Source organism: Patagioenas fasciata, chromosome 17, assembly GCF_037038585.1.
Source record: "Patagioenas fasciata isolate bPatFas1 chromosome 17, bPatFas1.hap1, whole genome shotgun sequence".
NCBI classification, from domain to species: domain Eukaryota; kingdom Metazoa; phylum Chordata; class Aves; order Columbiformes; family Columbidae; genus Patagioenas; species Patagioenas fasciata.
Genome location: NC_092536.1, coordinates 11,204,187 through 11,231,767, shown reverse-complemented (window position 1 = coordinate 11,231,767; position 27,581 = coordinate 11,204,187). Strand labels below are relative to the sequence as shown.

The following is a 27,581-nucleotide window of genomic DNA, read 5'->3' as shown; positions in this document are numbered from 1 at the left end:
CCTTGGTTTTAGAAATGGGATTTATCCGTGAGAAAAGAGCAATGTTAAAGAAAAAAAAATTAAAAATGAGGCTCTGGTGATTTTTTTTTTTTGCTCCCCGCACCCCCCCAGCTTTTTTTTTTTTCCCCCCGTTCATTTGGGGTAGCATTGGACCTTTTTTTTTCTCCTTTTTTTTAGAAGAAAAATAAAAATGGAGGAAGGCCTGGGATGTGGTAGGAGTAAGGGATGCTCTGCCCGGTTGGGTATATCCCTTCGTGTGGGAGGGAATATCGGGCAGCGGGGAATGGAGGCAGCACTGCGGTTCCTCACCGGCGGTAGGAGGAAGGATCGGGCCCCGACTCGCGGTTCGAAGCCCAGAGAGAGGGTGGAAGGGAGGGTTCCTCCCATGGGCTGGGGACTCTTAGAGTCTGCTCCGACTCTAAACCCATGCAGCAGGATCGGGCCCTCCCTTGCCAGCGGGGTGTCCCACCGCCCCCACCGCGCTGCCAACATCTTCAAACGGCGGCCGTCGCACAACCTGAGGGTAATGCGGGGGGAGGTGGGATGGAGAGGGGGGCTTTTTTGCTTTTTCTCTTTCTTTTTTTTTTTTTTCCTTAAGTCTCTTTCAAGCTGAATTTATGTTTGTGTGATGAAATGCCCCTCTGTGTTTAACATTCCCAATGATCATTTGTTTCCTTAGCTCCATTACTCCTTTATGAGAGCGCCTTTCGCCCGGGCATGTTTAATCATAACCGCTTACGCAATATTTTCTTTGGGATAGATTCACTCAGCCTTATTACATATCAATTATTTCCTTACAACTTCGTTCCACACCAGCTGCTTTGTTATCTGGGCCTGCCACCCTTTACCCCCCCGGTGTGTGGTGGGAAGGGAGGGAGCCGTTTGTTTTTCCTAGGATAAAATACTGCTAATAATAATGCAGATTGAGTGGAAGGAGAAGGGAGAAGCGGCGGTGGGGAGAGAAGCCCCGCAGCCGGGGGATGCTCCGCAATCTCGGGGGCTACATCTCCTTGCCACGAACAATTGGGGGGCAGAGGGAGGGGGTACAGGACTGCTGCGGGTCGGGGTGCCCTTCCGCCCCCCGCAAGGGGTCCTTCCTCGCCCTGGGGTTGCGGGGGAGGGTCTCCCCATTTCCTAAGGCCCCGGGGCGCTGCGCTTTTGCACCGTATTTTGGAGCTGCTCCGCCGTTTCTGCGCCTCTTAAGCTTCGTGCTGGCGCAGAGGAAAGACTTTCTGCTTTACAGGTCCCCGGGGGACCTTTACCCGGCCCGCCGTCGTCCCCTCTGGCCGGCCTGCAGCCACCCGCCTAGAAAAGGACATTTTGAGTCAATCCGAGGTTCCTCTCCTGCCCCGGCTTGGGTTTGAAGTAATTTCAGTGTCGCTTTTATCGTGATTTTACATTGTGAACAGGCTGCCAGACTTGGCTTCTCTCTTGCTTGTCTTTTCCTCTTCCCTGGGGTGCCCCTGGATGGGGTCCCCTCATGCACCCAAAGGACGGGCAGCAGTGCTCACCTGGGTGCTCCCGGCCCCCGGGGGCGCTTTTCTCTTCATTCTGATGCAGTCAGGTGTGGGCAGGAGGGAATAACCTCATACACAGGTGGGGAGAACTGGGGGTCTTGGGACCCCAGCAGATCCCACATTCCTCAGTCCTTCCTCCTTCCCCCTCTGCTTTTTACTCTTTCTGCCCCAAAACTCAAGCAATAGCATTTTGTTTCCCATTTGAGGAGCCCACAGTGCAGCCCAGATTATTTTCTCTTTTTGTCCTTTTTTTTTTTTTTTTTTTTGGATATTCTCCTCGATGCCAAAAAGCACGAGATCCTTTGGTTAAACTGTGTCTTTATAGGGGAAATATATATATCCCTTTATGTGAGCCATAAAGCTACGCTGGGGAAGCGAGAGGGGCCGATGTGTGTTGTGAAGTGGTCCCGGTTCACACGGGATCGTGACTCGCTGTGAAAGGGACCCTGAACTGCACCATCATCATGACATGAGCTAAGCAGGGAGGACACACACAGGTTTGGAGCGTGTCAGGAGCCTGGGCAGGATATATCAGGGAATTGGGGGGGGGTTAATGCTGAATTTCCTGGCTCTGGTGAGCTGGTCTCTCCATCATCTTTACGCGTGCACACATATATGTGAACAGATGACTTGGCAGCGGTGAAAAACACTTAAAATAATGCCTCTGCCTCTGGCCAGGCCTGTGTAAATATCTCACTCTCCCACATGCCCGTCTAGCTTTTCCTGATGCTGCGTTACTTGATCACAAATACATAATTTGCGCGAGTGTGTGTATACACAGGGCCGCTTTGATCTCGGCGCAGAAATGCCCCCCTTCGCCTTTGGAGGGGCTGCAGCCCCGAGAACAAAAGCAGAGAATAAAAATGGTCAAATAACACATTTTCAAATGGGAAGCGTGTGTCGGCTTCCTCGAGTGGTTCTGGCATTTGGAAAAGGGGGGAAAAAAGAGACTTTATTGAACATATAAATTTAAACTTAGTTACTGCTAACAGTTGCCTTATAAAAGGGGTCCATATAACCCATATCAGTGTTTTTTTCCTGGAGTCCCCAGGAGCGTTTCCCAGCGCACCCGATCTCTTGGCAGTGCCGGTCCACGAGCAGCGGGGCTGGCTGCGGGCTTTTGCAGGGGGAGATGTTTATTTTTCAGTCATTGTTGGCTCCCTCCCCTGGATTATTTTACTGCTGCAGATTTAAGCCCTCTACTTATTTCTTGATTCTCTGGCAGTGCTTTCCACGAGCTGCTCCCAGCTCTGTGCTTTCTCCCTTTTGCCGTGTCTCGGGGTGGTGAAATTATAGGGTATGAGGGAAATGTGTAAATTATAGGGTTTATTAAAATGTAGACGAGCGCGTCTCTCTAGGCGAAACAGATGCAGGATGGCTTGAAGTCAGCCGGCCTGACAAACTGCAGAGCAAGGCGGCAGGGGAATCATTAGGGGGGTATTTCCCGCAGGGAGAGAGGAAGCGATCCTGGGGTTGAGGAGGAGGCTTTGCCAAGCAGCTTGGGGCTGCCAAAGGTTGGGGTTCCCCCAGGATCCCCCCAAAGTCATGGCAGGCTCCCTTGGGGCGCAACAAGAAGGTTGGTCCCAGCGAGTTGGATGAGACCTCCGGGTGCTGGGCCCCTGCATCCCCTTGCTCCCAGCCCCTGGGGGTACCAGCCCTCCCCAGAGCCTCCTCTCCACACCTGGTCACAGACCCGGTCTCAAAGGCGATGATTTATTTAGGCTAAAGCATAATTCTTAGTTTACAGTTTGGCTTCTCTGATATTAACCTTAGCTGCTTTTATGTTAATCTCGGGAATGATGAAGAGATTTTCTGTGGCAGGAGAAAGCGCTCGGAAGGATCTTGGGGTTTGGGGATTGAGACTCACTTTTTGCCCTTTCCCTCCCTGCAAGGAAAAGCAAACTGGTGAGAAATGGGGCTGTGATGGAAATATGAAGTGGGGAGGAGGGTGGAAAACAGCCCTGGGTGAGGTGGTCTTGCTGCTGCCCCGTTCCTCTTGCAATGCATCCCGCTGGTGCCTGAGAGATGGAGGTGGGTAAAGCAGGCTGAGATGCCACCAGGATGGTGAGGGCTCATGGCAGGAAACTCTTCAGCCTTCCCCAAGTTCAGGTGGAGAGCACGTGTCTTCTCCTTGGCAGGACTGAGACACCCCATGTGCCCAGGACACTGCTGTCACCCTGCAAGAAAGCAGACAAACACCCAGTGGTCCCTTCTCCTCTTATCACAGGACTCAGGGGCTGGACTGTGTTCACACCATCACCCTTGGGATCATTCTCCTTGTCACTGCTTCTCCACAGACCCACAATTTAACAGGGAAGGTCATCTTGAAGACAACATCTCAGCCACAAGTGACCTCGCACACCACGTCCTCCACACCTGGGGCCACAATGTCCCTACAGCAAGATTTGCTCTCACATAAATACGTTAGAAAAGCTGATTATGCTGTTGGAGCTGCCTCAATGATACACTTCAGCATATGGCAGCAGGGCTTAAAACAAGGTAGCAAGGCAGGGAACCCTGCTCAGGCTATTAAGATATCCTCCGCGCATCCCAAATGATCCAAGGTAAATAGCTGGAGCATTGCAAGAAGCATTGCGCTTCCAGTCCCTCTGAGAGTTTCAGCAGCCCCGCTGTACTGCAAGAAACAGGACACAGCCTCTGAGCTGCAGAAAACTGTACAAAGTCACACATGGAAAGATCTTGTGACTCTCTTAGTCCCACAGTATCGATTGCAACCAGAAAAGATACTGTAATGGGAATTCTGGGGATGTTCTCTCCCATCCGTCAAGTTAAGGCAACCGAGCACTTTTGCACCACTCCCGTTTCAACACCTTGTGGAGCTGACCAAGTCTTAGTTCACGTATTTTCTGTTTGTTTTGGAGAGTGTCAGATCTTGGCAGAGCAGCAAAATGCAGACAGAAAGGTTAACAAAGGAAAGCGTTATTTTACTAATCCCTTCACACACTCCATTTGAGGTAACTAAAATGTGGGAATAAAAAGAGCAATTAAGAAGGGCATTGAAATATTTATTTAAGTCTCATCTCCAAAAGCCTGGTTTGGGGATCACAACCAGCTTGTTTATCACAATGTGGCCATCATCCCCTCCTGTTCCTTGGTCTGTGTATCTGTGAGAAAGGCTGCCCACCTTTCCCTCAGCCTTTCTCTGGTTTACAGCATTGGTTGTCAGTCTTGGTTCTCAATTTATGGCCTGAAAGCTCATTTACAAGCTCATCTGACATTCTGTCCTTTTTTTTCCCTTCTTAACCTAGCTACTGCATTAATTTAAGAGGAAAACACCAAATAGAAAACGGTCCTTACGCAGCTCTGGGAGAATCACTCTGTGAGTGGAAGAGGAAACAGGTCTGGGTAGTAGATACTAGAAAAGCAGCTGGATTTTAAATAATAAGGATGTGGAAGAGCTCAGACTGAATGGTGGGAAAGGGAAAAGAGGGCATGTCAGCGGGGAACAGGAGGAGAGAGCCTCCTGGCCCAGCTCCGTTCCTCCTCTGGGGCAGTCCTTGCTCTAGACAGATGCAGGAATTGGTGAGAGCTTTGTTTTCTCATTTAGTGGAGTTTCCTAGCTAAAATGCTTTTGAAAGACAAGCAGATTTGCAAATAAAGGACTGTCAAAACCAGCTTCTTAGTTCAGATGTCTGTCTTTTTTTTTTTTGGAAGTAGGAAAGGGAGGCAAAAGAGGCTGGTTGCTGAATGGAAATGTGCCTAATGTGATGTGGAGAAAGCTTATACACTCAACAGTTGTATTCTCAATGCAAAAAGAGGGGTTTTATGCTGTTTGATATTTCAACAAAAGCTAAAGAGGAAATGAAGCAAACTCATCTGCATTTCCAGAGGGAATTCTGCAGTGTGCGTGCTAGAAATATCTCCCTTTTCTCCCTTGGACTTTGTTGCTATTTTTATGTTACCTTAGATCATGATCCTGGATTCTTTGATCGCTGCTTCTGGGGTGCTACTATTATTCCTAATAATATTTGCTTTCTATTTGTGACTGTTGTTTTTTTTTTTAAATGATTTTTTTGAGACAATGGCGTTGCCTCTTCTCTTTTGCTGCTGGCTCAGCCTGGTGGGAAGGAGACCTTTGCATAAAGGTCTGTCCTTTGCCTCTGTGCTTATCTCAACCATACATAATTCTTCCAGTGCTCTCCTGATTTCTGAGACACACGCGATGTGGCAAGTGTAACGCTCACGTCTCTGCGTTAGAGGACCAGGGGAGTGGGTTCATGTGTTTGGAAACATCAGGACAGGCAGTAGCTATCAAGTGTGAGGGTGATTAACTGAATGGGGACCCATAGGCTGGAGTGGCAGTAGTTTCGCGCTGTGAGGATGGAAGAAGGCAGGTGTCAAGTGTTGGCTCTCAGCTGCACATGAAACTCGTGTTATTCCATGATCTAATGCCCGGGCCAGTCACTCCCTAGTACTGAGCTTAGATGTTCCTTAACTAATGAACTAAACAAAGCCAAGGTGCCAGCTGAAGAGTCTCTGCTTAAAATTGTTCTGGTAGAGCTTTAGTTGCGCTCACAAGACATATAGACAATATTCCTGACCGATGTAACTGTTGAGAAAAGAGCACGAAAGGCTGGTTGTGTGCGGGAGGCAGTGATAAAACAGGCGTTATTCCGTGGGAGGGAGATCCTGCCTTGCTACCGAGCAGGTCTGAGCTTCTGCTGCTCAAGTCCAGTGCCTTGGATGGTTGCCTGTGCTCTCTGCTTCCTTGGGCTGCTCCTTCTCCTCCAGATGAATCCATCAGCCTCTATTTCCACTCTTGCACCAGACTTGTCCACCCATGTCATGTTCCAGAAGAAGAAAAAGGTCCTGTACTTGTGCTTTCTCTCTTCTGTTGTTTGCCTCCCAAATTACTGCATTTTGATCACCATTTCTGCTGCTGGGGTTTGTGGGTTCCAAATGTCTCGGCAGCAGATCTGGTGCCACAACAATATTTTTGTTTCCATAGGACAGAGGCCTGGGCAGCTCTTGTCAAACTCTGTCCCTTTTCTGGTTGAGATGGGCTTGGAGGGATGAGAGGTTTGCTATCTCAAAGCAAAGCCAGAGTGACCGTTGACACATGAATTGGGCACCAGGCACTAGTGCCGTGTTTACAAGTGTGTTGATGTCAATATAGGCATTTGCTGTGTATTTTCTGCCTTAAAAACGCTTTAGTCAGTTGTAACGATCCCTGTTGAGATGAGCAATGCACCTCTCTTCTACTGCTGTGCCTTCAGTTCCACTTATGGCCACTTGGGACTCAACATCTATTTTATATACATAGACAGAAAAAAACGAAAGGATTTTATTGTGCAGTACGGGGAGGACGGATAGAGATGGGAGCCCTGAGAATTCCCAGCCAAGGCTCGGCAGAGGCGTAAATGAAGCAAAACTGAAGCAGGCTCCTTGGGGAGAGGGATTGTTGCTGGGGGGATAGGAGCAATACCGGTACTGGCTTTTCCATCTGAAAGGAAGAGCAAGGATGTGGGAAGGGAAGAGGTATATGAGCCCACTGTGGGAGAGCAGAGGCTGAAAGGAGGCCCCAGCATGAATTCTTCCCTTCCCACTAACTTACAGCATTTTCTCTATTTTGTACAGAACGTGATACTCTCTTAGGAGTGACCCCTCTGACCTCCCACCTCCTGATAGGATGGCGAGTAAGTGAGTGCAAAATAAATGGCACCGAATAGACCTTTTCAAAGAGAAGGAGGGAAATAAATCAGGTTATTCTGGTGCGGCATTGACAGCACGTCAAAACAACTCCCCAAAGCGTGAAACTTGGCTGGGGAATGGTAATTCCACTTACATGCCAGATACTTACATGCCAGATGTATGGCTTATCATCATGTCTGTCTGCCTGTCTACCTGTCTGCCTACCTGCTCTTACTGTAGTATCAATTCTTTAAGCGCACATAAGCTATTTATGATCTTATCTCCAGTTCTGGAGCGGAAACTGGGATCTGGACGTGTGAGAATTGCTCAGGAAGGGAAGTCTGCTAGATTGTAATAGCTGGTGACTCAATGTAGCAAAATACTGCACCAGTCAATGTTGTAGTAGATTGATGGTTATATTTTACTTACTGCAGAAGCTCTGCAGTCTTGCTGAGACACATAGATGTTAAGGCAGGTGGATGATAGAAAAGCCCAATGAACTCTCTAAACTCAGACTGGTACTCAAGGTTTGTATTATCCAGACCCCCTTCCTAAAGAACAGTGACAAACAGATCTAGAGCTTGTCCTGCCAGAAAAAAATGCATTGCATCGTATTCTGCCGAGACCAAGCCTTCATAACGCACACAGAAAATCACCGCTCGGCAATTCCACCAGGAAACCGAGAGACGAAATCCAAACATGATGAACTCCTCCAAAGCCCTCAGCATTGATCTGCACTGATCAGTAAGAGCTGATGAACGAGGTGTAAGGAATCAGGCTAGAGAGCTCCCCACCCTCTCCTACGTGGTTCTCTGGACACACGTCGCTGAATTTTCTGTGTACAGGAGGCTTTGAGAGGGAATGCATCTGTGGATTTCATGCCTGTGAGCTTCATGGTTACTCCAGTGTGAGCAGAATAAAGAAGGCTTAGAAATGCTGGTGAAGTTAGTTAGTATACTGGAACATTCCTGGAGATTCCTATAAGTTCAGAAAAACTGTAGAAAATTATACTCCCTAGTAATTTCCAAGGCTAAAGTCTGAGCTCACTTCCAGTAGTGCAGCTGCTGTAAATTTACACTAATTAGTAGTAGTCTGAGTAATTTGGGGAGTAGTTAATGTTTTGGAATTTGTATGCCTGTTTGTTTTTCTCTTTGGAGGATTGGGGGAAACATATCTGTGCTACACATTGGATCTGGTAGCAGGAGGGGGTGTTTCTGTTGCCAGCTTCAGACCAGGCTTCTCATCTGTGCAGAGCGTGTTTGTAGAAATGGAGCTCAGGACATGGTCGAGGACTTGAGCACACAGACCCCTTGATCCCAAGCAAGGCCTACAGCTTAGCATCAGCAATTCCATCCATAGGGTATGCTGTGTTTCTAGAGGTGATCCTGAAGCTATGTGCTCTCTAGATGGGGAAGTGGAGGGGTCCAAAGGAGTTTTAAAGAAAATCGCTGCTGTCTGTGAGAGGCAACTGAGCCGTGAGTAGCAGAAGCGCTCGGACCAGGCAGGTAGGAGCTTCAGGATGATGCCTCATCCATAAAACTTTCCTGATCCACAGGCATCATGTTTGCCTAGGCTGAAATTTAGCAACTTAGGACTGACTTGCCATGTAGGATGTCTCTTATTTCTGTTACCTTCCGCTTTTGGAAACAACCAGGGCAATAGCAGTATCTGTCCTACTTTGTCTACATGGAGACCTTAATGATATAACCAGGGGTGAAACTTATACCCAGATACATACCCCTGTGTCACAGAGTGGGAGGCATTGTGCTGTGCCTGTTTGGTTTCAAAAATCTTGTACCTGATGTGAATGGGTTTGTCCTGGTCGCCTGCTCTGCAGGAGTGCTGGGGAACCAGCCAAGGTCAGACTCACAGCACTAAGCTCATCACATATATTCATCAGACCTAAGAGATCTAAAAAGCAGATATTTAGTTTAAGCTGGTTGTTTAGGCTCTCTTTGTTAGTGGTGGATGGGTAAGGGCAAGCCAACCCTGCTATTGCAGGGAGGTGTCTTAGGACTAGCTAAAACACCTTTCTTTTGACTTCAGAGGGAGCTCGGTGTAACCAGAATGGTCTAAATGTCTAATTGAGGGGTTTGAAGGAGGGGGGGAGTCCCATTCAATCAGTAGCAAGACAGGAGCAGAGCCCAGTTTTCATCATTTTGAAGTCTTGGAACTTTCACCTTGTTTATTATCCTAATATCCCAAATCACCTTGGTTTATAAGCATGACACTTCCACTAAGAGAAAGGGGAGATGTCACGTGTGACTGCACTGGGAGCGTAATTGTGTTGTTGGATGTCAGAGCTCTGCTACTGGAAGATAAGGGAGGGGTGACAGAGCAAGAGGAGAGACCACCTGCCTCATCAAGTGCAGGCGCTCACAATTACAGGTGACCATGTAATAGCTGCTTAATCCAGAGGGGTCCCCAGAACATCCACTGCATACGCCGCAGGCCATAAAACACTTCCCAACACCCTATAACAAATTTAAGACCGCTAGTACAAAAGACCAAAAGCCACAAAAACTCAAACATGCAGGAGAGATCAAGGGCATTGCCAGTGTCCCGGGTCCCGGCAGTAGCAGGGAAATTGTTAGGTGAAAATGTCCAGATGATCTTAGGAAGTGGACCATGGCCCACCCTACAGAGGAAAGCAAGAAAACCTTACCAGTCCCTGCCAAATCTGACCCGGGGGGAAATTCTTTCCTGAATACAGGCCAAAACTCAAAGTAATTGCACATGTACTCTTTAAAAATGGATTTTATTTAGGAGAAACACATTGTCATCATCATCCTGTAAACTGCGCCAAATGTGTGCTAAGGACTTCCCGTAGAAGGAGAAATGGGAAGGCTCTAGCTTTTTTGCAGAAGTGCTGTGACGAGTGAGGTACCTCCATCCCACCACAACCTGACTGGTGCTAGATGGAGAACCTTCTGGAGACACCCCAGGTTTCTTGGGGAAAGAGGCATTACTTAGCTTGAGCTGCTTTTTCTTTCCTTTCCTTGCCAGAGTCCCCAGACAGCTGTGGTATATTGAATTATTGAATTTATGGCTTCTAATCAATCTCAGTCTTTTGAAAGCAGGACAAAGCTTTTCAGAGGGTTTAGTCAAGGTCCTGGCCTGAGGAACCTTGCGCAGGGTTGGTACATCCATTGTGGCTGATCTAGCATAATGCAGCTACTCTCTTCCTCCGATGAAATCCTCTCTGATGCACAGGGCTTGTAAAAGTCCTAAGTGCCACTTAAATCTAACTAACAGATACTGAAGGATTTGTTCTCAAGGCAAATTAGCTTCTGTTTCCTGCAGTCCCAACCCAGTTTCTCTCGTTTCCATCTCCGTTCCCTTTGATTTGACTCGGTTACAGCAGCAATTGCAGTCAGAGCTATCTAGGCTGCAGTTTAACTGTGTCTGGAGAAACAGATGGATTTTAGAGCGTCTGCCAGTAAGACTTACCGAAATTAGAAGACTGCTGAGTTTCCAACCTTAAAACGTAGCCAGCTCTGTGCTCTGGATGGAATTAAGAGTGGAACTGGGAGGGAGCAAATAGACATTCACTTGTTCTCTTACATCCTTTTGCAAGGTTGTGTGATGCTGAAGCCCCCTGTTTCCACGAGGGATGAGCCCACCTCGGGATCTCAAAGTCCTTGTCCTAACCCAAGACCTTAGTACTAAGTAATGGCATCGAGAAAGACATCAAACTGCTCTGCCGTTTTACAGACAGGTCCATAGTTTTTAAAAAATATGGCCCAAAATTGAACAGAGCAGTTGGTGTTGGACTTTCCTGCCTGGTGTCTGACAACCAGAGATGTTGCCGTTACTGTTTGGGGAGGATCATGACCCATCTCCCCAGGGTGCTGCTCTGGGACCGTTTGTGAGTGTGGGACAACGTGCTGCTGGCCCTGAGGCTGCACGGTGTAATAAGGACACTCGTGCACTAGGGACTGCACAGACACCACCCAACCAGTTCAGAAGCTACCAAACAGGATGAGCAACAGCTTTTCCTCCCAAGGTTTCAAAAAAACCATCAGAAATGCAGGTATTTGCATTGCACTGAGGTTGAAGCGGACACCTAACTCTCTTGATTAGGGTTGTGACAATGATGTGTTCAGGGAACAAATATTTCCAGCTCCGTGGGTGCTGCAAGGCACTCCTGAGTGCAGCCATGGGAGGACAAGCTGGGAAGACCCCAGGTATGGGATTTCCTTAGGGGGAGCTCTTAGCCCTGCAGCCCTGGCATGTGCCATGTGTGAATCTGCCCTCCCTGCTCCATCCCGGTGACGTTGTCTCCATTTTGGCTGTGCTGAGGAGCTGATGTTGTCTTTATTTTGGCTGTGCTGAGGACCCTCTCTAGCCCCAGGAGGGTGGTTTGCAGGCAGCCTGGGCAGTGGCTGCTGTTTGCGATCCAGCAGTCTGCTGCTCCTCTGGAATCCGGTGGCAGAAGAGCTTTGGCATAGGGAGCACTGTGAGCAGCGGTGTTTCCAGCACACCTGGCTGACCAGCAGGGATGATCCAAGACAGAGTAACTGATTCACGCAGCCACAACTTCACGCTTCTTTCTGGCCCTGAATCTGCTCCGGGTGGACATCCAGGGCCAGCCTTCCTCTGCGTTCACTCTCGGGAAGCTCAGGCTAGTTTCTGAGCATGCTAAGCTTTCTGGCAACTTGAGTTTGATAGGAGCCTTGCTTCAGGCTCCTTTCTCATCCCTGGTGAGGAGGAGTGTGGTCCATGCTCAGATCTGGGTGCCAGACCCCTAACCACCCCACTTGCCATGTGAGCCCTCCCTCCTCAGGTGCTGCAAAAAATAAAATAACAAGATTTAATGACAGGTATCCTGTTGAAGTTGTAGAGCTGAGTGTTGCTGGGAGAGTCTTGGCATCTTTTTTTTTAATAGGAGGACTTTATCTATATTTGGAAGGCAGCAGGTTAAAAGCACAAGTCAATGTTAAGTTAAACTGTGCATGGAAGAAATAAAAATAGCCCAGGTTGGACTAGGTGGGGAGAAGAAGAGGTTACACTATTTCCATTAGAAATGACATTTAAATGGAGGGTGAGCTTGAAACTTTGACAGGACCATGAACATCCCCTTTGGAGACTGATCCTACACACCAAGGACTGCAAGGATTTCCCTCCTGATGAGGACTTTCTAATTCATGTGTCCCTTTTAGGTGTGGGAAAAGTTCACTGAAAAGAGGGATGAAGGATTATTTTCTGAAATACTCATATGAAAATCAACTCCTAAAGACAAATCACTTTCCTGCTGGAGATTTGATTTAGGAACTAAATGATGCACTCCTCTTTGTTCCTCTCTCTAGAGGAAAAAAGCCCCAAGTATTAAAGGATGTGCTCAGGTGCTGCTCCTGTTTATGAAGATCCATGAACAGAGCGTGGGGCATTTGTCTGGACTTTAAGTTCAGTTCCTCCATGCTTCAGCACCCGCTGAGCCTCAAGGCCAAGTCTGGAGCGTGTTTGCCAAGATGTGGGTCCCAAATCACTGCAGAGTGGGTCCGGGACTTTGCCTCTTCCCACGGCGCTTGGCCTTGCCCCATGCTGCTGGCTGCGGAGGCTCCAATGGGATGTGAACAGCTGCTTCTCCTTCTAAAACCACTCAAGGGAAATCATATCCAAAAGGTTGTGGAAAGACAAAAGACATGAGCATAAAGAAAAAAAAAAAATACTAAACTCTAAAACTCTACCCATCTTCCTTCTTCTGTGATTTTGAGCGGATGGTTTAAGGTGGTGAGACCTGTTTTTGACTCAATTGAGCAGGACCATCCTGCCGATGTTGCTGTGGTGGGGCAGAGCTGGGTCCATCCTCATGGACCCTGTGCCTGAGGCAGCTGTAACTCCAACCCAATGGGCTGGGCAGAGCCCTCAACAGGCATTAATAACCTGGGGGAAGGTTTCTGCTGCTCTGGCCAGAGCAGGCCTTGCTGTGCACCAAGCCCTGAGCCAGTCATTGGGGTCAAGCTAATGCTGACACTGGGGCCTTTGATTGTGTTTGATTCATGTGCATACACCACTGGTAGGTCAGATGGGCTGTTAATCCCCGAGTCCCTTCCCCCTTCCCCAGGAAAAAAAAAAAAAAAAAGCAAGAAAAAAGAGGAAAATGAGAAATAAGTTTAGCAGGCGACATACTTCCCGGCTTCCTTGAAGGCTTGCGATGCGAGCTGACTGTGAGGTCCGGATGTTCAGAAATGCGTTTCCTCTGTGCTTTGGTGGGTACTTTTTGGTAGCCTGGTGACTAAAATGTGTTGGAGGGGAAAACAAAATCTCAGTTGATGCATGGTTCTGGTGGTAAGATGGATGTAGCGTGTTTCAGGGGGACCCGGGCTCCCTGGGAAGCCATGGGAGAAGGAGGTGACCCCACTTTGCTGTTTGTGTTCAATCCTGGGGATTTAATTTCTCTTGAATCTTAGCACTCAGTGGGTTAGACGAGGCAGGATGGGTGCAAAACTGTGTGCATCCCCACCTACTATGTCTCCCTAGGAGAAAGCTTTTACCCTGTTTGCATGCACATTTGTACATGATGGGAGATTTTTTCCAGCTGATAAAACGTATTTTGGTGTCGCAAAAAGACCTAATAAGCAGTTTGTGGGCGTTCTCAGCCAAGACATGGAGGGTGGTTATCAGGACCGGGCTGCGGGGACAAACCCTCGTCGGCGGGCAGTCCCGAGGGGGTGATTCCTGTGGAGAAATGGGGCTGGAAATGTCTCCCCCGAGACCAAATCCCCTCGGCGGCCGCTCCGGAGGGTCCCCAGGGCTGTGCCCTCGTCTGGGGATGTGGAGTTTCCCCATCCTCAATGTGTGCGGGTGGGTGGGAAGGAGCAGGAGCGAATTGGAGAGATTTGGGAAGGGAACAACCCGGGGAGCAGCAGCCGAGCGGGGTCCTGGGGGCGCGGCACCCCCTTTGGTGGCTGAAAATAGCGTCTGCCGGGCCCCGGGCTGTGGAAGCTGCTGTGGGCAAATGACCAATTAGGGAATCTTTGTCAGATTCGAGAAAGCCGAGATAAGTCTCTTTTATCAGCCTATAAAAATACCACTTTCACTTATCTGGAGCTACCTACGCCGCCCAGCTGCGGGAACCGGGAGGGGGGAGGCAGAGGAGGGATTACGGATGCGCTTGACAGCGAGGGGTTTTTTTGGAAAACCATTTTCTGCTGGAGAACAAACCTTCTTCCCTCCTCCTCCCGGAGCCCACCCGCTCCCCTTCCCTCAGCCTGCCCAGGGCGGGGGGGGCCTTTCACCCGCAGGGTCCCGCTTCTTCCCCAAATCTTGCCTTTCCTTCTGATTTTACACTCTTCTCCCAGGCTTCGTGCCGGGTGTCGGCCAGGCTGTAGAGAAGCCGAGGAGTTATTAGGGCAACGCTGATGGCCTGAGCGGGGAAGGAGCACCCACGGGCACGGGTGGGTGTTGTGCCTGTGCGTTTTCTAAGCACGATGAATCCACGGGGCGCAGACAAATCCACCGATGCTAGTGGGTAGAAGTCGGCTCTGTGCTTGTTTATGCACGCATCTTCCTGTTTATATCTGTTTATATCGAAATGATCAGATCCATGCAGCCTTTCTCACTTACAGCCGCACCCCGAGGTCGTGGGTTCCCACGTCCGTGGGTCTGGGTGTTTTCTGGACACCCAAACGCATTCTGCATCTGTGCATCTGCATCTGAAGGCATCTCCGTATGGATACCCACAGGCAAACAGCGGATCAAGACGTGGAGAGAGTGCTAACATGCATTCCTACTGTGGGAAAACATGCTGCACTTTGATTATTTTCTCTGTGGTTTCCAGTCTATTTGGGCTGTAGGAAAACGAGCAGATAAAGCGTGGAGGGGGGAAAAAGCAACCCATCAGGCCACCCGAATCAAATCAGTGCTTTCTAGGTTTTTGAGGGGCTGTTGGTGGAGAGAAAAATACGGTGAAAACCACGGTTTTCGTTAAAATACCCTATGCAGGTTTGCTCAGGCGGGGCCTCGGGGTGGGAGAAGAGCGGAGAGGCAGTGCATGTCCCTCACCCCTTGTCCCCACAAGGTCCAGGCCAATAGGACAACCCCTTCTGTTGTTGTTGTTGTTGTTGTTATTATTATTATTATTGACAGAACAAGCAAATCTGACTAGCACTCTCCACGATGCCTCAATACACATGGTTGGGGTGGGTGTTTGCTAAACCTTGGCTATCGGGGAGGGGAATAGACCAGCGTGAAGTTGTGCCTCTTCGGGCTTGGGCAGACAAAGCTTCGCACCGCAGTTTTTTCTTGCGTCGTTTTTCTTTCGAGGAATTAAACTCGCGGGTGCGGAGCAGGATACTGACACCGAGGTGGCCCTCGGAGTTGGGGGGGGGGGGGGGGCGGCTCAAGGCGAAGGGGCAGCCCCCGGGGCAGCCTCTCCCATAGGGCCGGTACCTTTCGCACAGATTTGTTGGAAGGGTTTCCAAATTCTTTTCCAAATATAGCTCCGGGGCGGCTGTCTGCCTCCCCCGTGTGCCCTTCAGGGCTCGGAGCCGCAGCCGAGGGACAACCGCGACCCTCCCACCCCCGCCCCAGCCGTGTCCAGCAGGCGGGTGGAAACCCGGAGGGGGTGGAGGGTGTTACTCCCACGCAAAACACGCGTGGAAGCTGCGGGACCGAGCCCAGGTGCCTCCTGCAGCTGAGCTCTACTTTCCTCAGGTTTCAATGAGGCTTTTGGGGGGAAGGAATGGGATGCTTTGCGTCCCTTCTCCTCTGCTGTCACCCCCGGTCCCTTCCCGGAGGAAGGCACCTTCCCCTCCGCCCTGTCACGGAGACAGCGAGAAGGGTCAAGAATTACTGCTCCTACCCACACGGCCTAACCGAGACCTGGACATTCCCACCCAAAACGCCTTGGAAGAAAGCGGGGGGACAGAGCTTTGGGGAGAGAACCGCCCCCCATCTCGCCCAGCTTTCCCACCCTCTAGTGGAACCTGGGCTGGTGGAAGGAGGCAGAGGCTGGAGGGGGCTGGATACCCCGACCAGCATCTGGGGTGGGGGGACCCCTCCCCAATGGGCCCTTACTCTAGAGCCTTCAAAGATCATTTTAACAGCGATAAGTGTGATTTTCCTTCTCCCCCGCTTTCCATTATAAAAGGCTCCGCCTGGGATATTTCTCCCCTATCACGTTTTTATAGCGAGATCAAGGACAAACTTGTTGCATTGTGGCGGGTCCTTTGGGGTTTTTCCCCCCCCTTTTTTTTTTTCTTTTAATTTCCAAAAGCGGGGTAAAGCTCAGAGAAGTTTGCAGTTCTCCCGTTGTAATTAAGAGGGAGAGGGAGCGAGACCTTGATTGCTTCTGCCCGTTCTGATCGCTTCGGAGGTGGGGAAGTGGGGGGGGGGGGCGGAGGGGGGGGACGGGCGGGAATTGATTTTAGATTTCTCTTTTATGTTGGGTCTGGTTTCTGGTGATTAAATTTCTCTCTTATGTGGACTGAACCTAGGGATAACTGATTAATAACATGCCACTTGGCGCCAACACGGGGTCTCGAGGCCTTTAATCGGCAAGATGCACAAGAGAACAGAGAGAAACACAGAGCAGGACAAAACTCCACCAACTATTTTCGCTGGTCTCTGCCTCGGCGGATTTTTTTTTCTTCATTTTTTCAGTATTTCCTGCTAAACTCGTAAACTTTATTTGATTTACAGCTATTTCATGAACCTGCTTAAACTAACATGTGTTCCGTCTTGTCCAACTGAACAATAAAAAACAATCTTGGATCCAAACGAGATTTTTTTTTTTTAAAGAAACGAGTTATTAATGACAAAAAAATAGGTATTGTCTTCAACGGCGGCTGCTCCGGACCGGGGAGGCTGGCGGGCCCCGCACCCGGCAGCCGAGGTGGGGAAACCGGGCTCGGCTCCGCAGGTACCACCGGAGGATTTTGTGCTGAGATTTGATCGACTTTCTTTTTCTTTCCCTAAAAAGTATTATTCGTTGGAAATGAACGATTTCCAAGTATGAAGTGTCTAAAATGTACTCGCAAAAGCATTAATCCCCAGCCCCCGTGCTGGCAGCCTGCAGACAGGCTCCGGAGCAGGTAAACACGTCTGTCTCAATAAAAAAACCAACCCAAACCAAACAGATCCCAAAACTCAGTCAGGCACAAAATGAGCTCCTAATAATTTCTCAAATAGGTGAAAGCGGGATTTTCTGTGCCCACAACCGCTTCTCTACCTAGATCAAAATAGACAAGCATGTATCCAACACAAACGCTCAATAGATGTACAACAGGTACAAATCTACTTATATCTTTAACATAGAAAATCGAATTCACCAAACCGAATGGTAACACCAGCATCTGTTCTCACCCAAATACTCAGCCCCGTTCCCCACCTCTGTTTGCGTGGAAAAACACCCTGGGAAAGCTACTTGCACCCCCCAGAATTGGAGCCCCCACGCTGCGGGCAGCAGGATGCGGCCGAGCTCCACTGCTCGCAAATCTCACTGCTCCTTCCCCTCACACCCGTGGGTCTCTGCCCCTCGGAAACAGATTTCTCTTGCAACCTTGTTGCCGCGGAACCATCCGCGGCCGCGCAGAGCACAGGGCCCTGAGATTTACAGCTTGCGGCCTCATCCAGCCCTGGCACAAAGGGCAAGTCTCTATATGGGACAAACTGCTTTTTGTCCCCTTTTCTCTTCCTTCTGTGGATATTTTTTTTTTTCACTTAACGATTTCTGAAGAGAATAAAAATACTTCTTAGGACCTGCTTAGGTGATTCACGTAATCTGTATTTTTCTCCCGATGTCTTTTACGATGCCCATGACACCCGCAAGAACTCGGGTTAACGCGGTTCCCGTCCGCAGAGCGGGGCTGGGGGAGCTGCAGCTGCCCCTGCACTTCCTACTCCCGCGGCTCCCAAAATTTGTGGGTGTCCTACGAATGTAAATGATACTACAGTCATAAAAGTTCGACCACGCTTTCGCTCTGCGTTATTTAGGGCAGGGGAAAAAGCAAAGAGGGAGAGAAAAGGGGAGAAAACGGAAAAAACAGGAAGAAAGAGAGTGAGATGGATTGGGAAGGAGGGAAGTAAGAAAGAAAAATGAGTTGGGAAGAAAGGGAGGAAAAACGTTTGCGGGGACGAGGGAGCTGTGGAGGTGCCTCGGGTTGCCCGCCCCGGTCTCGCCGGGGGAGCCGGGACCGGCCCTGCCCTCCCTGGGGGGAAAGGAAAGAACTGGTACAGGTGTCCCTTGTGAAGGGCTTTTTTTTCAGTGATTAATTCAAAGCTTTTCGGTTCGGGCCCCTCTACCTAAGCCCCCACCAGCTCCCCCTTCAAGGTCATTGCAAGATCACTTTCAGGGAAAAGCACGGGGCGCTGGAGACTTTCCCCCTCTTGCCCCCATTAACTTTCTTCCCAGGGCGAGAGCGAAGACCTTATCTGCTTTTATTTTCTCCTTCGGCCCGAGATAACGCCCTGATTGACACCCTGTTTGGCAAGAGCAGATTAGCCTTTCCATTCTGGTATCGATAACGCGCCCCTCTCCACCGGGAGCATCAGTCATCGATCGGGGAGGGGCATCCCATGGGCACCCTGTGCCAAAAAAATCACCCGGACTGGCTCCCTGAAAGGGGGAAAAAGAGAAAAGCAGCCTAATTCCTTCTTGCCCTGGGCGGCACTGTGGCCACGGGAAAATTTGAGGAAAGGGCCAAGCACCGTCTCCCTCCAGCTGCAGTTAATTCTGGGGGACATCCCATTTTGGAGGCATAAAGGGGAGAGAGAATAGACCTCTTTTGCTCTAGGGATGCTCCTAGTTTGATTTTGGGACGCTCTTTCCTCCTTCTCGTTTGCCATCTGAGAGAAAAAGTGACCTCCAGCCCACGGCACGCGTGGGAGGCTCCGAAGGGCAGCGCTGTGCCCACCCCAGGCTCTGCAGCTCTGCCCGGCTGCTTATTTTTCATTTTCGTCACTGTTTTAAAGCCTGAAGTTCGCCTGCAAAATTAATGGGCTGAAGGGAAGGGGGGGAACGGTTTTTAATTGCCCTTTTTTTTTTTTTTTTTAAGTAGCCAGAAGGGCGGGAAAAAAGGATCCGAAACCACAGACTTTTAAAGAAAAATACTGTTCACAAATAATTACAAAAAGAAAAAGAAGAAGAAGAAAAGCTCCAGTCAGGTATCTACCCCCGAAGGCTCGTCTAAACATAAGAATTCTAGACCATTAAATGCAGGGGTTTGTAATGGAAATACTGGCACGAGTAGAACTGTATTTGCGTTATTTCGACACAAACATCTTGTTGATAAACCCTCAAATCAATGCAGTCACTCACTGCTCCAGTAATTTAGGGAATTAAAAACAAACAAACAAGAAAGTGAAAGGAGCAAAATGCTTCCAGAGAGGATGATTATGTTAAATATTTGTTTTCTCCCAGGTGCGTGTTTCGCTCAAGCGGGTATGCAGCCAACAGAAGACAGTTAGAAATAAAAGAAGAGAGAACAGGTCGGAGAGGGGAAGTAAATTACCTAAAAATGGAAGGGGGTGGAAAATATCTGTGTTACAAGAGAAGGGAAAATAAAATAAAAAAAAGGAGTTAAAAAGCCAAAAATTCCGAAGCATGTATGTTTTACAAGGTGGGGGCGGCCAGCACCGCTGCCCCGTCCCTGGGCAGGGTGGCTGCCGAGGAGCCGCCGGCTGCGGACAAAACGCAAAAGACTTTTCGGTTTGGTTAAGCCGCCCCAAGACGTGATTTTAAAGGGGGTGTGTGTGAGGAGAGAGGGGAGTGAGTTCATGCTCGGCACTATTTCTTACTGCTGACACCTCGACCCCACTGCAAGCCAGCACCCCGGCCATCCCCCCCCCCACCCCTTCTCCACCTCTCCAGGGTAAAACCCGAAAGGAGAAACCTCCAGGGTGAGTGACACCCTCCAAAGGTAGCGAGAGGGCAGAGGGGCTCCGCAGGGCTCCGGCCATGCGGCCCCCAAAAACGGGGGTTCCCCGCGGCCCCGAAAAGGGTGGCGGGGCCCTGGATGCGCGGGCCTGATCCCGCGCTCCTGACTGCGGCGAGGAGCTGAGCATCAGGGATCGAGCCCGTGGGGGCTGCAGAGGGCTCGGGCTCCCCCCCCGCCCAGCCACGTACCCCCACACCCACGTAGGTAAGTGTATGCGGTGTGGGTGTTTGGCTCCGTGGTTGCTGATGGATGCCCCGGTATTTCTATGCATGCGGGACCTCATATATAGATATATATACGTATATGGAGTACAATGTATAGGCGGCGTTCACGTATTTATCCACTCGCGCAGATTTGCGCACACTCGCGCTGAGCTGTGCGAAGGGCTGGGGCAGACTGATGCTTGTGCGCACCCAGAACCTCTATGTAGACCATAGATAAAACGTAAAGCTCCACAGGCGTGTATAGTATGTAGGGCACGGGTGGCTCGCACTTGTATAGATGCGATTGTGCGACTGTGCGCAGCGATCTCATTACCCGCAGAACCACGCACACACAGTTTTGTGATGCGTCTGTGTGTGTGTATATATATATGTATATTCGCGCATATCTATGTATCTCTGCACCCCCGCGTTTATGTTGTACGCTCAGCTTCCTGGTATAAAATTTGCCTAAACGCTTGAGCAAGTCGTGAGTGTGCTTTTGGAAACTGTGTGTGTCCAGACTCATTTAGACGTGCACACCTATACTGATATGTATACATCTCCAAACATACATGTCTTGGCTTTCCTGCTGCCCATCTTTCACCCGCTCGGGTGGTGTTTGGGTCCAGCAGCGGTTCTGGGCTCAGCTCCGAGGCCGAGCGAGCGGCTCTCGGGCCGGATCCGGAGCGGGGCCGGTGGCGCCGGGCGGGCGGGGGGAAGCGGTTTCCCCTCCCCCGGCTGCAGCCACCTCGGGGGTACCCCAGGGGGCACTGGGAGCGGGGGACCACGACACTTTTATTTCTGATTTGGGGTAAACTTTCGGCAGGAAGGTCCTATCCTGCCCTGGCAGGCAGTGCCAGCCCGGCTTCCCGCAGATGAAGGCGTTGTGCAGTGCACGATCATCCTCCGGGGAGGTTTTTCCCACCATCCCCGCTATTTGGGGGCGACCCCGAGCTGAGGAGCGCGGCTGGATCCAGCACTGAGGCAAACCGAGGGGCGGCTTTTTCTCCCCGACCCGCCGCCTCCCTCCCCTCTTTTTTTCCTCCCCCCATCCTTACTGTGCATGTTACTCAGGGCCTGGCTTTCCCTGGGTGTCTGCAGAGCTCGGTGGTGGTAGGGAGAGCTCAGCCTGGGGAAACTGGGTGAATCCAGGCAGGTTTTACTGCCGGGAGGGGAATGCAGCCTGCAGCCCCCTCGGCCGGAGCAGGGCTGAGAACACGCACCCTCTGCAGTGTCCAGCTCCTGCAGGAACTTCTCGCTCTTCCTTAGGTGTTGCTCTTTATTTTCTCTCTCACTATTTCTCCTCCTCCTCTTCCTTCTCCTCCTCTTTTTTTTTTTTTTCTTTTGGAGGAAACAACGTTTTAGTTTTTTTTTTTTCTTTCTTTCTTTCTTTTTTCTTATTCCTTTCCGACATCTTTCTGCAGTGACCGGGAGAGCATCCCAAAATCCCTCCAGGTTGAGGGAGAGCTGGGATGCAGGGAAGCGCCGGCGGCTCCTCTGCAGCCACTGGCTGCACTTGGCTGTTTTTTGCTTTTTTCTTCCTATTTTTTGTTTTTGTAATTATTTTCCTTCACTCGTCAATCTTATTTGGCAAATAATCGCCTCGGTTTACTACTTTTCTTTTTTTTTTTTTTTTTAATCAGAGAAAATAATTGTTTCCCGAAGCACACTTGAATCTCTGCAAATAACCAGGTTATCATTTACTATATATAGCCCAGCGTACTTTCTCCCAGAGGCTCCTGAGAATTCATTTGACAAGTTTCCTGCTTACTCTAATGGCATTATTAAAAAAAAAAAAAAAAAAAGAGCTGAATAATGCCAATACCGTTGAATTGAATGGGCTGCTCCTGGTGTAGCAGCAGCTTTGCTACTGGTTTTCCGCTTTTCATTTCCAAGAAAGAGGGGGTTTTGCTGGAGTTTCCATGCCTGCTTGGGTGATACACACTCATATATATAACATATGGCCCCTCACACACGCATATATGCGTGTGTGTTGTATGTCTCGGCGTGTGAGCATATATATTTATGTGTATATATACACGCATCTATATAGAGAGGTTACACGCACACAACCTTATTGTATTTTGCATTGAACAGAACGGATTTATTTGGGGAGAAAAAAAAAAAATCCGGAATCTCACTGATAGGGCTTTAAAAAGAGGAGAATAATACAAATTAACCTTCCATTACTGCTGCAGTCAACCATGACAGAATAGGCCAGTTGCGTGGTTGGTGACGTCTCCGTGTCCTATAGGAGCAAAGCTCGTGAGATAGCAGCTATCGCCTTGAACTCTCTTTATTTTATTGGAGTATGGCTGGTAATAAACAGTAATATTTAATTTGTCTGAGACCACAAATCGGCTTCTAGCTGGAAGGCTCCTTTGCCTTGACATTACAGTTCTAGGGAGCCTGGACTTGCCGTCCTTTACTCAGCTGCCTTTTTTTTTTTTCCTTATTGACCCCCCCCCCAACCTGCAGACGGAAATAAATTCGATTTATTTGCATCGTTTTCGACTTGTCTTCAAGGTGTTTGAGAGCTAGTTTGGCATTGGAGAGGTGAGTGCTTTCCCAGGCAGCGGCCGTGCTCGGGTTCGCTCTTACGAACTTCAGAGATTTCCACTTTTCGCCTTTCTTTCCGGCGAGGAAAGGGCAGCTCGTGTTCTCCCTCGCTAGAAGCTGCGAGAAACCTTTCTCCTCGCTGCTTTCATTTATTATTTTAAGATAAAAATCCTGGTTTTGTTTTCGATCTCGAACACCTCGGAGGATGCTCTCCGGTGCGGGGAGGCTGCAGCCACCGCGGCCGCGCTCAGCGCTCCTTCCCCGGCTTCCCAGCACCACGGTGATCGTCTGCTTTATTTATATTTTGTCATTCTTTTCTTTTTCCTCTCTCGATTTGCACCTTTCAGAGCAGCACCCGTGCGATGAGAAGGGCTTTGCAAAGCCTCACGGTGTCCGCTCGCCCCAAGGCCGGAGCCCGGGCTGCTCCCGCCGCCCGCCCCGCGGGGGAAGAATCGTTCGGTTTGCTCGCTCGCTCGTTTGTTTGTGTTTGGAAGGGCTCCACGGCTCCTTTCCTCTCTAAAAATAATGAAATATGGGACAAGCTTTGTTCTGTTTGTTTAAGTAGCGTTCTCTGGCTTATTCCCTGTGGCTACAAGTGCAGTTATTTTATTATTCTTATTTGCAACCGTTTACTGTTGGCTGTTTCTTCTCAAGTAGCTGTTTGAACTGGCGTGCACATGGAGAGGGTTTGAGAGATGCCAAACTACACCCACACATGCACCCACCCCCCACAATAGCCGCTCACCCCCAGACTTTTCGCTTCCTCACCTCAAACTTTGAGGGGGCTCCGGTGCTATCGCGCCCTGCGAGAGCTGAGAGTCAGGGTGGAATTTGCTGAAAACTGAAAACTTCCGCGAAATGCAAAAGGGAAGGACCGAAAGGCAGAAAAGAGTGAAGGATTTTCTCTTTCTTTTTTTTTTTTTTTTTGGGGGCGGGGGGGGCGGACGGGACGGACACAACGGAATACACTGACGAGAAGAGAGTGGGGGCAGGAGGAGGATGGGCAGAGCAGATCTAAACCATGCCATTTATTCCGAGTCTTATCAAAAATCCGCCTCGCCAATCTGGTTCTCTTCAGCCTGCAGAATGCGACAGGGAGGCTGTTTACCCTGCGCTGACCTATTCAACTTTACCCTCCAAATAATACATTAAAAAAAAAGGGAGCAAGAGGGAGCGAAGGAAGATGCAGATAAACCCACATCCCCGCTCCTCGCTGACGGTTTGATTATTTGAGGACGGCAAATTGCTCCGGGGGCTGCGGCCCTCGGGCCGAGGCGGCGGGGCCACGGGGCGGCCGGGCAGCGAGGAAGAGGATGGGGAAGGGGCAGAGAAAGATTCCTGGCTACCTCTAGAAGCGGGGACAAGGACCACAACCCCACGCACACACCCCGGGCTCCACGATCCCTGGGTTTCAGTCCCACTCCACCGCGTTTCATATTTCCCCTCACGCCTCTAGCTTTTGCCCATTAAGCGAGTCCATTTGGGGGGGATCCCCTCCCACCCCCTCAACAAAAGGCCTCTGTGAGCACTAGCAAATATAGAGCTGGGTCTAAATGCACACGTCTAGGCTGCCTTTGAGAGCCGGGGGGGTGGCGGAGCCGGGGGTGGTGCGAGGTTAGCGGAGCCAGCGATTTATTTAAAGGGGTGAGGGAGGGGAGGGGTGGGGGGATATTCCCAGGCGCTGAATTTTCTCTTTGGTTGGGAGAGATGGATGGAGGAGGGAGGGAGGGAGGGAGCGGGGAAGGAGGTAAGGGAGAGGGGGAGGGTTGCTGGGGAGTTTGATGATTGTCTTTGTGCCTTGTTCTTGTTTGCCGGCCAGAAAAATAGGCTGGAAAAGGAGGTTTGGGGGGGAGGGGGCGGGAGGGAGGGCTGTGTGAGAGTGAGTCTCTCCGGAGCAGGATCCCAGCTGGTTGGGCAGTGGGTCCCGGCACTTGGGGAACGGAGCTGGACGAACCCACGTCACCTCCGCGCTCCGCTCCGCGCACGGCTCCGCGCAGCCAGGGCGGCAGCGCCGCGAACCTGCCCGGAGGAGCGGCAGCTGCCGGCCCGCACGAAACTTTTTTTTTCCTTTTTTTTTTTTTTTTCTTTTTTTTTTTCCTCCAAGGGGGTGCTGTTTTTTTTTTTTTTTTCCGCTCTTTCCTCCTCTCCTTTTTTTATTTTTTTTTTTTTTTTTTTTTTTTTGGTGAGGAGTAGAAAGAGTACGGGGTGAGGAATCTGTATCTTCCAGATCAGGCTGAGGAAGGGGTGGGGGTGGGGGTTTTATCTTGGTCTCAGGATCCTTTCTAGTGCGTCTGACAACCTGGAAGTGTTTGGAGAGAGCAGAGAGAGAGAAGCAGGCAAGCAGGCTTGCATTGGATAGATTTTTTTCTTCCAGGCTGGGTTTTCACATGCTGATCCGCAAATAAATAAATAAAAGGAAATATGCACACGAGAAGGCTGATCCCATTGTAATTTCCATTGCAAAGGGGGAAAATATACACATACATTATATAGATGGAGATGCATTGATTGCATGGAATTCAACAAGCAAGGTAACAGCTCTTCCATTGCCATGTATGTCCGTCGGTGTCTGTAATCTGTGTGTGTGTGTGACCGAGGGAGAGCGAAAGTGGCTGGCTGGGGGCATTGTGAAACACAAATTGTCTTTGCCGAGGAGCTGCGAGGCCTCGGGAGACATGGGGTGCAGGGAAAGTGGGGGGGTCTCTTCTCCCCAGGGCTCCCGCGGCCGTGTGTGGGGCTGGGGGGGCCGGGGCGAAGCTGGAACAAAAGCAGAGGGTGGCTTATTTTTTTCTTCCCCTCACCTTTTTTTTCCCCCTCCCTTTCGCAAACCCACTTGGTGCTACTTTAGCAAGGCAAGATGCATTTTTCATACAGCCACCGCGGCCTGGTTCTGTCAAGCTCCATTTCTTCTCAGCAGCTCTTTAAAGGGGAAAAAAAAAAATTAGAAGCCACGGATGACCAATTGCTCGTAGTTGTTGGGTTATTTTTTTGCCGCTATCACCTCCTCTTTTATTTTATTATTTTTATATCTGCTTCATTATGTCTGGACGCGGAGAGCATCGGGGAGGCTTGCTGGGGCCGGGCTGATGTGCGCTGCCGTAGCTGGGTCCCTCTTTGTTTTAATAAATACGCTTTATATTTCCCCCCCCGCCTTGCCTTCCCCCCGTAACTTTGCCAGCTCAAGGGGGAATAATCACTCCAAGCTGGAGGGAAATCGATCAAAAAGTGGATAACCGGCACTTCCCAAGGAAAAAAAAAAAAAAAAAACCAAACAAAACCAACAAACAAACAAACCAAAAAAACTCAACTAACAGTACGGGGCGGGGGGGAAGGAGGAGGGGAAGAGAAAAGCCTTAAATGGTCCCCGGAGCTGCGGCTCTGCCCCCGCGGGCTGGGCCCGGGGCACTGGCTCCCGCACGCCCCTCGGCCCCGCTCCCCTCCGCGCACTTTCCGCGCTCGTAGCGGTTTTGCTTTGCCCTTCAGCCTCTCACTGCCAGGCTCCTGGCTGGTGTGCGGTGGGAAAGGAGGTTTGGGAAGAGAGGGAGGGGGGCACGGGCCGTTTCTGTACATGATCTTTACCTCTAGAGGTGTGGATCTGGAGTCCCTTCGCTTTTTGTCCTTTTAAATTATATATACGTATATGTATATATTACCACCACTAGCAGAGAAGATAATTTTCTCCCCCACCTCGTTTCCACTTCCAATTTTCCTTTGCGTTTAAAGGAGAACTGCCTTTTTTAATCTTCTTATTTTATTGGGTTTTTTGGAAAGGGCTTTTAAATATCGTTGCAGGGAGAAGAACTCATTTCACAACATTCTCATGTACTTCAACCCAATGTTGCCTCCATATAGTTGGCCTTTCAAAAATGAATCCCCTCCTTTGAAACATGCAAGAGATATTTTTTAAAAGCCACTAAAACTCTAAACTTCGGAACAAAACCCTGGCAGATAATTCTATTGCTTTTATCTTTTTAATTTTTTGTCTGCTTTGAAAGTTTTACCATTCCTGATAGAGCCTTTAAAGCAATGTCAGAATACTGCCCTGAAATCTCGCCGCGTTACTCTCATCAGATGTGAATTGTGTATTTTTCAAGCTCGCTTTCTCTCCTCGTGCGGTTTTACTCTAAATGTTATTGTTCAGCTCACTTCAGCTCCAATTCCAACCCCGTTCACCAGCCCGGGTGCGCGTTACCTTGCACAGCGTCTCGACCCATTGATTTATTCGCACTTTTATATTTTAACTATCTCGTGCATCCTTTGCTTTATTTGCAACTGTTCGCGGTGGTGGGAGAAATGGATTTTTTTTCTTAAGGGTGCGAGAAGTGGAATTTTCTTTGAAAAGGGGATTGTATGAGGGCCCTTGCGTGTCGGTGGCATTTGCCTGGTGGAAACAGGAGTGGAGTGAAAGCTCCCACTTTCCTGGGAGGAAAGTGGGGGGTTTAAGCCCCCTCGACGGCAGCGAGCCCGGGGGAATTGAGGGTGTTCAAGGTTCGGTGGGAGGCTCTGCCCCCCCTTTCCACCCTGGATCCTCGACTTCCACAAATCATTTGTGTGATGAGTTGACCGATCCGCAGCCCCCCAGTGTCTTACTCCTCGTATCCCTCCAGACAGACCTAAAATACGCTGTTTACCTTTTCCAAAAGATGCATTTAATAATACCGCCTCCCTCCTCCCCTCCCTCTCCCCCCCGCCTCCCCCAAATCCTATCATCCCTTGCGGGCTGCGATAATAAATAAAAGTCTTTATTTCTCCCTCTTCCAAAGTTAAAG

The 27,581-nt window shown here is 49.8% G+C and overlaps 1 protein-coding gene across 4 annotated transcripts in view; it reads left to right on the top strand.

Annotated features, from left to right (window-relative positions):
* The first annotated feature begins 502 nt into the window (after window positions 1–502).
* The window catches only part of TBX5 (T-box transcription factor 5), a 63,600-nt gene continuing 36,521 nt past the window's right edge, over window positions 503–27,581 (top strand). The window contains exon 1 of one of the 4 annotated variants that reach the window (XM_071815881.1): window positions 503–523. Coding sequence is in view for 1 of the 4 variants with exons in the window: in XM_065851521.2 (XP_065707593.1) it covers window positions 25,325–25,343 (19 nt within the window). In the remaining 3 variants the exon portion in view is untranslated. Of the gene's footprint in view, window positions 524–20,016; window positions 20,255–22,566; window positions 22,810–25,062; window positions 25,344–27,581 lie in introns of those variants that run through there. The other 3 variants (XM_065851522.2, XM_065851523.2, XM_065851521.2) reach the window with 3 other exon arrangements.